The sequence below is a fragment of the Notolepis coatsorum genome, assembly GCF_963971535.1.
Source record: "Notolepis coatsorum genome assembly, chromosome: 12".
Classification (NCBI taxonomy): Eukaryota; Metazoa; Chordata; class Actinopteri; order Aulopiformes; family Paralepididae; genus Notolepis; species Notolepis coatsorum.
Window position 1 is genome coordinate 5,441,129 of NC_140176.1, and position 15,750 is coordinate 5,456,878.

General features: G+C 44.9%; 1 protein-coding gene across 1 annotated transcript in view; it reads right to left on the reverse strand.

Annotated features, from left to right (window-relative positions):
- Nucleotides 1-15,750, reverse strand: part of LOC311238571 (aspartyl/asparaginyl beta-hydroxylase-like) — a 45,714-nt gene that overhangs the window by 1,050 nt on the left and 28,914 nt on the right. Inside the window, 9 exon segments of the mRNA XM_084326670.1 lie at nt 732-865; nt 3,747-3,838; nt 6,845-6,980; nt 8,042-8,109; nt 8,112-8,178; nt 11,090-11,179; nt 12,195-12,293; nt 12,499-12,635; nt 14,602-14,752. Of these exon segments, the coding sequence (XP_084182796.1) occupies nt 732-865; nt 3,747-3,838; nt 6,845-6,980; nt 8,042-8,109; nt 8,112-8,178; nt 11,090-11,179; nt 12,195-12,293; nt 12,499-12,635; nt 14,602-14,752 (974 nt within the window).

Here is a 15,750-nt window from a genome sequence, read left to right on the forward strand (position 1 = left end):
AGAACACAACACAACAGAACAGAACAGAACAGGGTAGAACAGAACACAACACAACAGAACAGAACAGAACAGGGTAGAACAGAACAGAACAGAGTAGAACATAACAGAGTAGAACAGAACAGAACAGAGTAGAACAGAACAGGGTAGAACAGAACACAACAGAACAGAGTAGAACACAACAGAACAGAGTAGAACAGAACAGAACACAACACAACACAACACAACACAACAGAACACAACAGAACACAACACAACAGAACAGAACAGAACAGAACAGAACAGAACAGAACAGAACAGAGTAGAACAGAACAGAGTAGAACAGAGCAGAACAGAACAGAACAGAACAGAACAGAACAGAGCAGAACAGAACAGAGCAGAACAGAGCAGAACAGAACAGAACAGAACAGAACAGAACAGAACAGGGTAGAACAGAACAGAACAGAACAGAGCAGAACAGAACAGAACAGAACAGAACAGAACAGAACAGGGTAGAACAGAACAGAACAGAACAGAGTAGAACAGAACAGAACAGAGTAGAACAGAACAGAACAGAGCAGAGCAGAACAGAACACAACACAACAGAACAGAACAGAACAGAACAGGGTAGAACACAACAGAACAGAACAGAACAGAACAGGGTAGAACAGAACAGAGTAGAACAGAACAGAACAGAACAGAACAGAACAGAACAGGGTAGAACAGAACAGAACAGAACAGAACACAGCTGTTACCTGGTCTGGTTGGTGCAGCGGATCCGACAGCCCTCTCTGGGGACGACCAGGCCCAGGTGGAGCCTCAGTCTGCAGTTGGTGGGACCGGTGTGCGGCCAGACGTGGGTCCCGGGCTGCATGACGGAGAACTTAATCTGGACACAGAGAGAGACACGCATTATTAATATTATTCTATACAAGTTCCACCCCTAGTGTTGGGGAGTGTGTGTGTGTGCGTGTGTGTGTGCGTGTGTGCGTGTGTGCGTGTGCGTGTGCGTGTGCGTGCGTGTGTGTGTGTGTGTGTGCGCGTGTGCGTGTATGTGTGTGTATGTGTGATATTACACAGCTTTGGGTACAAATGTAAATAGCTGGTGTTTATATATCTGGAAGGCTGGATAATGTCCACAGACTAGTTGTGAGGGAGCTGCAGATGACAGGAATGTCAGTTCAGTTCAGTTCAGTTCAGTCATTTTTTATTTCGGGTTTTGGACACATAACAACGGTCATTCCATAAATGGCCAATGTTTTACCAGCTGCTATTGCAGCATTGTCCAATTGTCCGAAAAGGGCTGAAGGGAGAAGCACTAGGCTTGTCGGGCCCTACCCCTGAAGACTTACGTTTCATTATTATTTTATTCTTTTTTAATTTACAGTATAGTATATTACAGTATAGTATACCTGCAGTATATAATAGTATATATAATAGTATATAGTACATAATAGTGTATACAACACATATATAATGTGATATGAGATATATAGTACATGATATATACAATATAATATAGTGCCATAATAGTATAGTGTAAATATAGTTTAATATAATATACAAATTAATTATAATATGATTATATAATGTAATATGATATAACGTACAATACAGTATCATATGTATTTTTTATTAATATGCAATTAAAGCTCTTCTTCCCTTCTGTACCTATCGAAAATCTAGATTTAAAATCTAGTCTAGATTTGAATTGATTTATGTTTTCACAATAGTTCACATTTAGTTCATCCTCTAGCTCAGGGGTTCCCAAAGTTTTCAGGCCGCAAACCTAGAAATAACGGTGTCAGAGAGCCGCGACCCCCTCTATTATAGAAGGTCAAAAAAAAAAGATATATATATTATTATAATTTTATTAATCTTTTTATTTAAAATTTTTTTTTTATTCTTTTATTTTTTTTTATTCTTTTATTTTTTAATAAGCATTGGAGGCTTTTAACCAGGGCCGGACTGGGGAAATCATTCAGGCCAGGAAATATAGTGCAAAATATAGCCCCAGTCAGGCCACTTTTTAAGCAGGGGGTCTGGGGGTCCCCCACCAGGAATTTTTTTGTTACAAAGACTTCATTTCCTGCATTCTGGTGCAGGCATTTTTTTTATTTGTACCCTTTAAATGCCAGTGTTTGTGATGGCATTACAAATTATTGTTAAAAAACAGGCTAGCATATGTATAACACTGATTTTGGTGGATTTTCGGGTTTTTTGTAATGTCAGATTGAAAACAAATACAATCCTTTATTCAACTTCAGCCCTGATCATAACACCACATATTCATTTTATAATTCTAACCCTTTAAATGCCAGTGTGTGTGATGGCATATATTTGCAATATATCAAATGCAAAGTAGATTTTTCTGGGGGGGGGTTATTACAGGCTAGCATGTGTCAATGATTAGCAACAACTGATTTTGATGGATTTTTTGTTTTTTGTAAGGGTCCCGCCTCCACCAATCACATGCGGCTCCCTTTGTGTGTGTGTGAGCAAGAGAGAGAGAGAGAGAGATAGTTCTCCAACTTGTGTGAGTTGCAGTGATCTCCTGGTTGTTCCCCACTTAGGTTATCTAACTATTGCGCTGCTGCAACTAGAAACACTGGCCTGGCCTGCTTCTGAGTTCAGTGGCCTGACTGCAAAAACAATTATTATTATAATTTTTTTTTTGGAAATCTAAAAAAAAAATATATATATATATCATCTGGCAACCCCCCCCACGGCGGCTCGCGAACCCCTGCTCTAGCCCATTCCACAGGGTGGCTCCGTAAGAGGAGATACACATTATTTTCAGGTTGGTTTTCATCACAGGTTTTTTGAAGTCCAATGGTCCTCTGAGGTTGTATCCCCCCTCTTTATCCAGAAATGTGCTTCTTAGGTCGCTTTCACATATAGTTTTGGTGGACTCGGTGCGGTTCTGGGGGTGAAGTTGCAACATTGTTGCATTCTTCATTTGGTTCGCCTGCGTTCACACAGATATCTGTCAGGCGGACCGAGACCTTCTGAACAATGTCACGCGGTCGAAAAGGGCGCTTGTCTATTGGACAGTGGAAATGTGTGTGTGGCTGCGATCCCGTGTGTGCACGCGCGCGCGTGTGTGTGTGTCTGTGTGTAGACTGCGGAGCCCTCCAGATCAGCGGAGCCGAGTTTTGACATGGCATTGATCCATTGTTCTATTGAAGCACATTACCACCATCCTCTTGCTAAACAACTTGTAGACCACGGTGTTTTTATGAGTGCCCACAAGTAGCTGTTTTATTAATAATATAATAAGCCGCGCTCGGTAATAATAATAAGCCGCGTTTTTTCTTCCTTCTTCCCAAGATGCACAGATATATAGATAGATAGATAGAGAGATTAGATGCAGTGTGCTTGTTTTGCAGTGAGTGCTGCGAGCAGTGGTAATAATAATCACTTCCTATATTTGGTTCGCTGAAGCCGAACCGAGACCGACGTTTTCAGGCGGACCAGAGTTCGACTGTTTGGTCCGCGAACCGAGTTCGACGCGCATTCACACAGACCCGAAAAACCGGACTATCGAATTCTGGTCCGAAAGTCCGGACCAAACAGCCCCTGTGTGAAAGCGACCTTACATTTACCGGTAATTGATTATTTCTTGCTTTGTACATAACTTGCAGAGTTTTAAAGTTTACCATATCAATGAACTTCAAATGTGTGATTGTAGAAACAGTGTGTGTGTGTGTGGTCCCGATATCCTGCATTGTTTATTACTCTTATGTCCAAAACACCTGTCCTCTCCATACCTGTCCTCTCTTGCAGCCTATGGCCTCTGGGTATCTGTCCAGCAGGGAGCAGGTCTTGGGGACACTACGGCACGCCTCGGCTGCCTTCTTCCCTGCTCACAGACAGACAGACAGACAGATATATACAGTATGTTACAGTACATGTTGGAAAACTATCATAGTGTTCATCTCTAGGGGAATATGTACATTAACACTTTGGATGCCCAAGCCGAAACTCGGGGTTTACCCCCCGCGGGTCGTTTTTTTTTTTATTAGCAATCTGAATTCATATTTCATCAACCGAGTCTACCGTTGGTAAATCAGCCACTCCAGGCGCTCAGATGTGAAAAAGCGCCCCCTATCGTTTCCCAGATGGTAATTCACCCTTTTGGATTGGACTCAATGAAAAGGCATGAGAAAAAAACCCCGGATTCCACATTTTACTTCTCACGCATGTGACCGGAGTCGATCAGCTTCATTCTGGACCCTCAGAGCAGCGGGGATTATGTGTTGTACAGTATACACGGTGGATCAATAAAAGGATCGATCTTCGGAATGGCGATCAGGAATTGGAATAATCCATTTGGATACCATCTGATCTCAGGTAAGGAATCTATTTTACCAGTATTAGGATAATCAGACCCGTTTTCACAGAGATATAAGCTTTTTCTTTTTTTTGAATATGGCTGTTTGACTCTAAGAGCGATCAGGAACTGAGAGAATCGATTTTCAGCGCGCGGCACTAGCGTGCACACGTACACATATACTATCGATAATCTAGCGTTTATTTGAAAACGATTCATAAATAGGCCGACAAATGACAACGTTCTAGAATATTACAGTACGGGGCGATTATCATGGAATCCTCTTTTTTTTACGTGAAAACAAGGGTTTTTCTAAATGCTATGAAACGGAAATGAACCGATAAAAAAAACAATCTGCTTCGACAATGTTGCCTGGAAATAGGTCATTGATAATGTGACGGGCAGATTAGACACATAGGCATAATTTTAACATAGATTAGGCGATATTAATGCTAACATTGAAGTGGATGTGGGCATTCAAGCACTAAATGTGTGCCCCCTGCTGGGCATTCAAAGTGTTAACCAGCCGATTAAAATAATTCCCATTGGGGAGGTAAATGTGAACTGTCCCCAGTCTCCCCTCTCTATCTGTATTATGTCCAGTATGAATACCTTGCTGCCACAGGTGAACTGTCCCCAGTCTCCCCTACCTTGCTGCCACAGGGTGAACTGTCCCCAGTCTCCCCTACCTTGCTGCCACAGGGTGAACTGTCCCCAGTCTCCCTACCTTGCTGCCACAGGGTGAACTGTCCCCAGTCTCCCCTACCTTGCTGCCACAGTGTGAACTGTCCCCAGTCTCCCCTACCTTGCTGCCACAGGGTGAACTGTCCCAGTCTCCCCTACCTTGCTGCCACAGGGTGAACTGTCCCCAGTCTCCCCTAGCTTGCGCCACAGTGTGAACTGTCCCCAGTCTCCCCTACCTTGCTGCCACAGTGTGAACTGTCCCCAGTCTCCCCTACCTTGCTGCCACAGTGTGAACTGTCCCCTGTCTCCCCTACCTTGTTGCCACAGTGTGAACTGTCCCCCGTCTCCCCTACCTTGCTGCCACAGGGTGAACTGTCCCCAGTCTCCCCTACCTTGCTGCCACACAGGGTGAACTGTCCCCAGTCTCCCCTACCTTGCTGCCACAGTGTGAACTGTCCCCAGTCTCCCCTACCTTGCTGCCACACAGGGTGAACTGTCCCCAGTCTCCCCTACCTGCTGCCACAGTGTGAACTGTCCCCCAGTCTCCCCTACCTTGCTGCCACACAGGGTGAACTGTCCCCAGTCTCCCCTACCTTGCTGCCACAGTGTGAACTGTCCCCAGTCTCCCCTACCTTGCTGCCACAGTGTGAACTGTCCCCAGTCTCCCCTACCTTGCTGCCACAGGGTGAACTGTCCCCAGTCTCCCCTACCTTGCTGCCACAGTGTGAACTGTCCCCTGTCTCCCTACCTTGCTGCCACAGGGTGAACTGTCCCCAGTCTCCCCTACCTTGCTGCCACAGTGTGAACTGTCCCCAGTCTCCCCTACCTTGCTGCCACAGTGTGAACTGTCCCCAGTCTCCCATACCTTGCTGCCACAGGGTGAACTGTCCCCAGTCTCCCCTACCTTGCTGCCACAGTGTGAACTGTCCCCAGTCTCCCCTACCTTGCTGCCACAGTGTGACTGTCCCCAGTCTCCCCTACCTTGCTGCCACAGTGTGAACTGTCCCCAGTCTCCCTACCTTGCTGCCACAGTGTGAACTGTCCCCAGTCTCCCCTACCTTGCTGCCACAGTGTGAACTGTCCCCTGTCTCCCCTACCTTGGTGCCACAGGGTGAACTGTCCCCAGTCTCCCCTACCTTGCTGCCACAGTGTGAACTGTCCCCAGTCTCCCCTACCTTGCTGCCACAGTGTGAACTGTCCCCAGTCTCCCCTACCTTGCTGCCAGTGTGAACTGTCCCCAGTCTCCCCCTACCTTGCTGCCACAGTGTGAACTGTCCCCAGTCTCCCCTACCTTGTTTTAGTTCGTAAATTGTTTTGCGTTCTTTATTTTTTCTTTTTCGTTCGTTTTTTTTGCGTTTTTGTTTTAGTTCGTAATTTTTTTTGCGTATTTTTTTATGCGTTTTTGTTTTAGTTCGTAATTATTTTTTTGTTCTTTTTTTGCGTTTTCGCTTTAGTTCGTAAATTTTTTAGCGTTCTTTTTTTTTTCGTTCTTTTTTTGCGTTCTTTTTTTTTTTTTTTTTGCGTTCTTTTTTTTTGCATGTTTGTTTTAGTTCGTTAATTTTTTTGCGTTCGTTTTTTGCGTTTTTGTTTTAGTTCGTAAATATTTTGTGTTCGTTTTTTTGCGTTTCGTTTTAGTTCGTTAATTTTTTTTCTTTTTTTTGTTCGTTTTTTGCCTTTTTGTTTTAGTTCGTTATTTTTTTTGCGTCTTTTTTGTTTTTTTTTTGTTTGTTTTTTTGCGTTTTCGTTTAGTTCGTTAATTTTTTTGCGTTTTTTTCATTGCTGCCACAGTGTGAACTGTCCCCAGTCTCCCCTACCTTGCTGCACAGTGTGAACTGTCCCCTGTCTCCCTACCTTGCTGCCACAGTGTGAACTGTCCCCAGTCTCCCCTCTCTCTCAGGTTCTCCTCTTCTGGAACAAAGAGACCCGTGTTCTGATCAATCACAGACAGAGCCTCCTCCCTGATGGACCTCCAGTTACGCTCCAGAGTCTAGAGAGAGAGAGAGAGAGAGAGAGAGAGAGAGAGAGAGAGAGAGAGAGAGAGTGAGAGAAAGAGAGGAGAGAGGGAGAGAGGGAGAGAGAGAGACATTAAATAAAATTAGAGAGAGAGAGAGAGAGAGAGAGAGAGAGAGAGAGAGAGAGAGAGAGAGAGAGAGAGAGAGAGAGAGAGAGAGAGAGAGAGAGAGAGAGAGGGAGAGAGGAGAGAGGGAGATAGGAGAGTGAGAGAGTGAGAGAGACAGAGACAGAGACAGAGAGAGAGAGAGAGAGAGAGAGAGAGAGAGAGAGAGAGAGAGAGAGAGAGAGAGAGAGAGAGAGCAAGAGAGACAGAGAGAGAGAGGGAGAGAGAGAGAGGAGAGAGAGACAGAGACAGAGAGAGAGACAGAGAGAGAGAGTGAGAGAAAGAGAGGAGAGAGAGAGAGAGAGACATTAAATAAAATTAGAGAGAGAGAGAGAGAGAGAGAGAGAGAGAGAGAGAGAGAGAGAGAGAGAGAGAGAGAGAGAGAGAGAGAGAGAGAGAGAGAGAGAGAGAGAGAGAGAGAGAGAGAGGGGGAGAGGAGAGAAGGGAGATAGGGAGAGTGAGAGAGTGAGAGAGACAGAGAGAGAGAGATAGAGAGAGAGAGAGAGAGAGAGAGAGAGAGAGAGAGAGAGAGAGAAGAGAGAGAGAGAGAGAGCAAGAGACAGAGAGGAGAGAGGGAGAGAGGGAGAGAGAGAGAGAGAGAGACAGAGACAGAGAGAGAGAGACAGAGAGAGAGAGTGAGAGTGAGAGAGAGTGAGCGAGAGAGAGAGAGGGAGAGAGTGAGAGAGGGAGAAAGACAGAGAGGGAGAGAGTGAGAGAGTGAGAGACAGAGACAGAGAGGAGAGAGGGAGAGGGAGAGGAAGAGGAGATACATTAAATAAAATGCAGGTAATATGATCTGGTTGACCTGACCTACATCACTCAGATAATAGACCTATTGTCACTCAAGACAGAGAGAACTATTTGATTAGTGAATTGAGTAAAATGTAAAATTGCACACACACACAACACACAACACACACACACACACACACCTTGACCAGATCAGTGTATCCAGTCTCCTGAGCAGTCCACCAGGGCTGAGCCTTCAGTCCATCCACATATATAGAGATCTCTGCCACACCGAGGCAAAATGGCCACGCTGGTGACCAAGCTCATACCAATGGTAGGCCTGCAGGGGGAGACATAATACATATTAACTTAGTAGGCTGCAGGGGGAGACATAATACATATTAACTTAGTAGGCCTGCAGGGGGAGACATACTATATATTAACTTAGTAGGCCTGCAGGGGAGACATAATACATATTAACTTAGTAGGCCTGCAGGGGGAGACATACTACATATTAACTTAGTAGGCCTACAGGAGAATACATAATACATATTCACTTAGTAGGCCTACAGGGGAGACATACTACATATTAACTTAGTAGGCCTACAGGAGGAGACATAATACTATTAACTTAGTAGGCCTGCAGGGGGAGACATAATACATATTAACTTAGTAGGCCTGCAGGGGAGACATAATACATATTAACTTAGTAGGCCTGCAGGGGAGACATAATACATATAACTTAGTAGGCCTGCAGGGGAGACATACTACATATTAACTTAGTAGGCCTACAGGGGAGACATAATACATATTAACTTAGTAGGCCTACAGGAGAATACATACTACATATTAACTTAGTAGGCCTACAGGAGAATACATACTACATATTAACTTAGTAGGCCTACAGGGGAGACATAATACATATTAACTTAGTAGGCCTACAGGGGGAGACATAATACATATTAACTTAGTAGGTCTACAGGTAGAATACATACTACATATTAACTTAGTAGGCCTACAGGGGGAGACATAATACATATTAACTTAGTAGGCCTGCAGGGGGAGACATAATACATTAACTTAGTAGGCCTGCAGGAGAGACATAATACATATTAACTTAGTAGGCCTGCAGGGGAGACATAATACATATTAACTTAGTAGGCCTGCAGGGGGAGACATAATACATATTAACTTAGTAGGCCTACAGGAGAATACATACTACATATTAACTTAGTAGACCTACAGGGGGAGACATACTACATATTAACTTAGTAGGCCTACAGGAGAGACATAATACATATTAACTTAGTAGGCCTACAGGAGAATACATACTACATATTAACTTAGTAGACCTACAGGGGGAGACATACTACATATTAACTTAGTAGGCCTACAGGGGGAGACATAATACATATTAACTTAGTAGACTACAGGGGAGACATACTACATATTAACTTAGTAGGCCTGCAGGGGGAGACATAATACATGTTAACTTAGTAGGCCTGCAGGGGGAGACATAATACATATTAACTTAGTAGGCCTGCAGGGGGAGACATAATACATATTAACTTAGTAGGCCTACAGGAGAATACATACTACATATTAACTTAGTAGGCCTGCAGGGGGAGACATACTACATATTAACTTAGTAGGCCTGCAGGGGGAGACATAATACATATTAACTTAGTAGGCCTACAGGGGGAGACATAATACATATTAACTTAGTAGGCCTACAGGAGAGACATAATACATATTAACTTAGTAGGCCTACAGGGGGAGACATAATACATATTAACTTAGTAGGCCTACAGGAGAATACATACTACATATTAACTTAGTAGGCCTACAGGGGGAGACATAATACATATTAACTTAGTAGGCCTACATGATAATACATAATACATATTAACTTAGTAGGTCTACAGGAGAATACATACTACATATTAACTTAGTAGGCCTACAGGAGAATACATACTACATATTAACTTAGTAGGCCTACAGGGGAATACATACTACATATTAACTTAGTAGGCCTACAGGAGAATACATACTACATATTAACTTAGTAGGCCTACAGGAGAATACATACTACATATTAACTTAGTAGGCCTACAGGAGAATACATACTACATATTAACTTAGTAGGCCTACAGGAGAATACATACTACATATTAACTTAGTAGGCCTACAGGAGAATACATACTACATATTAACTTAGTAGGCCTACAGGAGAATACATACTACATATTAACTTAGTAGGCCTGCAGGGGGAGACATACTACATATTAACTTAGTAGGCCTACAGGAGAATACATACTACATATTAACTTAGTAGGTCTACAGGAGAATACATACTACATATTAACTTAGTAGACCTACAGGGGGAGACATACTACATATTAACTTAGTAGGCCTGCAGGGGGAGACATACTACATATTAACTTAGTAGGTCTACATGATAATACATAATACATATTAACTTAGTAAGCATGCAGGGGGAGACATACTACATATTAACTTAGTAGGTCTACATGATAATACATAATACATATTAACTTAGTAGGCCTACAGGGGGAGACATAATACATATTAACTTAGTAGGCCTACAGGGGGAGACATAATACATATTAACTTAGTAGGCCTACAGGGGGAGACATAATACATATTAACTTAGTAGGCCTACAGGGGAGACATAATACATATTAACTTAGTAGGCCTACAGGAGAATACATAATACATATTCACTTAGTAGGCCTGCAGGGGGAGACATAATACATATTAACTTAGTAGGCCTGCAGGGGGAGACATAATACATATTAACTTAGTAGGCCTACAGGAGAATACATAATACATATTAACTTAGTAGGCCTACAGGAGAATACATACTACATATTAACTTAGTAGGCCTACAGGGGGAGAAATAATACATATTAACTTAGTAGGCCTACAGGGGGAGACATAATACATATTAACTTAGTAGGTCTACAGGAGAATACATATTAACTTAGTAGGCCTACAGGAGAATACATATTAACTTAGTAGGCCTACAGGAGAATACATATTAACTTAGTAGGGCTACAGGGGGAGACATAATACATATTAACTTAGTAGGCCTACAGGAGGTGTGTGTGTGTTCATGCATGATTGTGTTGGTGCATGTGTGTGTGTGTGTGTGTGTTGGTGCATGTGTGTGCGTGTGTGTGTGTTGGTGTGTGTGTGTGTGTGTTAGTGCATGTGTGTGTGATACTTACACTACTGTCTCCCATCCTCTGCAGGGCGTCTCCGAGGTGGAAATAGAACCGACCGTCGTCCGTCCCCGGTTCACCTGACTCCAAGCCTTCCTGCAGACACACAGATAACTAGTTTAAACCGGTTCACCTGACTCCAAGCCTTCCTGCAGACACACAGAACTAGTTTAAACTGGTTCACCTGACTCCAAGCCTTCCTGCAGAGACACACAGAACTAGTTTAAACCGGTTCACCTGACTCCAAGCCTTCCTGCAGACACACAGAACTAGTTTAAACCGGTTCACCTGACTCCAAGCCTTCCTGCAGACACACAGAACTAGTTTAAACCGGTTCACCTGACTCCAAGCCTTCCTGCAGACACACAGATAACTAGTTTAAACTGGTTCACCTGCAGACACACAGATAACTAGTTTAAACTGGTTCACCTGACTCCAAGCCTTCCTGCAGACACACAGATAACTAGTTTAAACTGGTTCACCTGCAGACACACAGATAACTAGTTTAAACTGGTTCACCTGACTCCAAGCCTTCCTGCAGAGACACACAGAACTAGTTTAAACTGGTTCACCTGACTCCAAGCCTTCCTGCAGAGACACACAGAACTAGTTTAAACCGGTTCACCTGACTCCAAGCCTTCCTGCAGACACACAGAACTAGTTTAAACCGGTTCACCTGACTCCAAGCCTTCCTGCAGACACACACAGAACTAGTTTAAACCGGTTCACCTGACTCCAAGCCTTCCTGCAGACACACACAGAACTAGTTTAAACTGGTTCACCTGACTCCAAGCCTTCCTGCAGACACACAGAACTAGTTTAAACCGGTTCACCTGACTCCAAGCCTTCCTGCAGACACACACAGAACTAGTTTAAACTGGTTCACCTGACTCCAAGCCTTCCTGCAGACACACAGATAACTAGTTTAAACTGGTTCACCCACAGATAACTAGTTTAAACTGGTTCACCTACAGACACACAGAACTAGTTTAAACTGGTTCCCCTGCAGACACACAGATAACTAGTTTAAACTGTGTGAACTACAGAATCTAACTCGGGTCTGCTTCAGATGTGTGTGTGTGTGTGTGTGTGTGTGTGTTATGTGACCCACCTTAAGGTAGGGAATGCTCTCAGCTATCTTGTTCTCCGACTTGAGGATGAAGCCATAGTGAACTTTAGCGAAGCCGTCGCCGGGGGCAACCACCAGGATCTGGGGGAGGGGCAAAGGGCAAAGACAACCAATCAGTGATAAACTATACAGGAAGTAAATTCAGTAAGTCATTCAATTAGTCAGTCAGTTAGTCAGTTAGTAATCCATTTGTTCACACAACCGTCTCACCATCCATCCCCCTCCCCCCCTCCTCCCCTCACCTCTTCATAGACCCTCTTAGCCCCCTTGTTCCTCCTCCCCTCACCTCTTCATAGACCCTCTTAGCCCCCTTGTTGTCCCCCATCAGCAGGTGAGCCACGCCCAGGTCGTTCTTCAAGCCCACGTCTTCTGGGAACATCTGGACCAGCCGCTCCAGAGTAGTGAGGGAGCCCCGCATCTTCCCTGAGAGGGGGGGGGAGAGAGAGGGGGGGGGGGGAGAGAGAGGGAGGGGAGAGAGAGGGGGAGAGGGGGGGAGAGAGAGAGAGCAAGGGGGGGAGGGAGAGGGGGGGAGAGAGAGAGAGAGGGGGGGAGAGAGGGGGGGGGGGAGAGAGAGAGAGGGGGGGAGAGAGAGAGACAGAGGGGGGGGGGGGGGAGAGAGACAGAGAGAGAGAGAGGGGGGGGGGGAGAGAGGGGGGAGGGGGAGAGAGAGGGGAGAGAGAGAGAGAGAGAGAGAGAGAGACAGAGACAGAGACAGAGAGGGAGAGAGACAGAGATAGAGAGGGGGGGAGAGAGAAAGAGGGGGGAGAGAGAGATAGAGATAGAGAGAGATAGAGAGACAGAGATAGAGAGAGATAGATAGAGAGAGAGGGAGAGAGGGAGAGAGAGCGGGAGAGAGACAGAGAGAGAGACTCTTACAATGTAGAATGTTGTTCTTGTTACTAAGCAAGGTCAAAAAATATAGAGAACAAGACGGTATATGGACTATTAATTAAAAAAAGTATTTATTATTATTATTATTTAAATCCGAGGATGTCCGTAGAATCGATGTGAACGCAATCACCAATTTCTCACAAATTTCTCTTTTTTTTTATCTACTTTTTCTCCCCATTTTTCTATTTTGTCTCCCGTCCCTAATTTTTCGTATCGTCCAATTCTACCCTCCCCTGTCTCGAACGCTGTTAGGCCATGCCTCCCACAAGCCGGCTGCAATGTGGACCAAGCCTTGCATCACGTGTCCCCTCCGGTACTCGAGGAGGCAGCCGTCGCATCTTTTCACCTGCACAGCGCGATCTCTCAGCGGCGAGGGTCTGCGTGGGAGGGACACGCCGCCCCCGTCGCTTCCTGACTCTACTGCGCAGGCGCACCAACCGACCTGTAGGAGTCGCTGTCCACAACGTCCGATCCCCACCCATCAGCTTCCCACCCCCTAATACTGCCAATGTGTATTAGTATGAACGACCAGCCAAGCTGATAGCAACACCGAGAGCTGGGCTCGAACCCAGCATATCCTGCGTTGGTGGCGAGCGCCTTGCCCACTGCGCCACCTAGCCCCCCGATTTCTCACAAATTTCTCAAACAAAGACCGTGTTTCCATGTTCTAAAATCCTGTTCTTAGCTAAGAACGAATCCCAGATAAGAAACCGTTCAGGAATGCCAGAATTGTCCCAGGAACTTAGTAAGTGGAGTTAAGAAGAAATTCCTTCTTAACTTTTTCATAAATGCATTTGAGAATGAGGTCCAATGTTAACTCATTCAGCGCCAGACCCGACATTTCTCGGGTTATCTCGCCAGCGGTTGAGCGCCATACCCGAGATTTCTCGGGTTTTGATCCTTTGATATTTTTCCTCTGATCCCCGGTTCTAAACCATCATCCGGATCATTCTATAAGTCCCTGGATGGTTTGCCTACCTTGGAATTGCAATGCCGATCGAATATCACCAGGTGGCAGTATCGCCTACCTTTTGAACTGATCTATGGAAAAAGACTGGATTATCTTGGAAATGCGCGATGTTTAGCGTGTAATAAACTACAAACTACAGTGTGTAGAAACAAAAAAATGTTTCCATGTTGGACTACAATTAGTGTCGGTCAAATGAGCCACACCATTGTCTCCACAGCTATGACACAGAACACACACACATAGCTCTGCAAACATCGTGAAACACCGCGAAAATGACCACTTTAAGCTGGCGTGAAGCGGTAGAGATGGGGACAGCTTATGGCGCTGAATGAGTTAAAGGAACTGGTTTTGACAAGTCTTTGAATGTTATTTACTGTAGGTGGAAAACATGACAATTGCCATTTGGCCAGGGTAGCTATCTGGAGAAACCAAACAGAAAATCTTGAAAATCTACACACACACACACACCCTTACCCAGTGAGGGGGGTGGGTTAGGGTTAGGTGAGGTCAGGGGTCATGTCAGCGTACCTAAGAACTGCTGTCTGTCCGCGCGTCTCTTCAGAGTGGTTCTGATGAGGTCAGGGGTCGCGTCCGGCAGCTCAGCGGCCTCCCTGTAGGTGTTGATGGCTTTCTGGAGCAGCTCGTTACTACGGCTCTTCTCTGCCTGGTCATCTTCTGCCTGCACACACACACACACGCACACACACACACACACCACAGACACACAACCACACACACACAACCACGCACACACAACCACGCACACACACACACACGCACACACACACACAACCACGCACACACAACCACGCACACCACAGACACACAACCACACACACACAACCACGCACACACAACCACACCACACACGCACACACATGCACACATACACACACACATACACACACACAACCCCGCACACACACAACCAACCACGCACACACACGCACGCACACACACACAGGATTCACCCAATGTTTTCAGATTATATACCAAAATGTGCACGTGACAGAGCAGATAAATCTGTTCAGAGTATGTACAGAAAACAGTTTGTTATGTAAGGGATAATGTATAGCTACGAGGTCATTGTCGCAAAATAATTGACCGACACGGAGTTCAGAATACAGAGGCGCCTCGCCGAGGTGTTCTAAACGTAGTGAAGGTCAATTATTTTGCGACAATGACCGAGTATAGGCTATACATTATCCCGCTTATTACATGGCTAACTTACTAACAATATACCTAAATCATTTTACACCATCGACAAGACGAGATCAAATGCAGACGCAGTTGTTCTGTGGCTCCGCTGTCAGCCCAAATAAAGTGATTATTATTATCGCCGGCAGCCGGCAGGTGTGTCTGATTGCACTGATGCAGTGTGTGTCAGTGGGCTTGATTGCTCCAGCTGCGAACAGCGGTCATTATTGCTCGGTTGCCCCTGGCAACGGTGAATTATCGAGAAATAACTGACCGCTGCTATGGGCAACCGAGCGCTATTGACCAATCACAATCAAGCATTTTCGCGAATGTTAAAACGCCATGTAATAAAGTATAGTGTACTTGTACTTGTATACAGTATGTACATGTACAAGGATAATAGAGTATTGTATTAGAAGTATATACCTGTGGTCTCCCATACCTAACACACTGGGACTCTGAGAATAATGTAGTATAGTA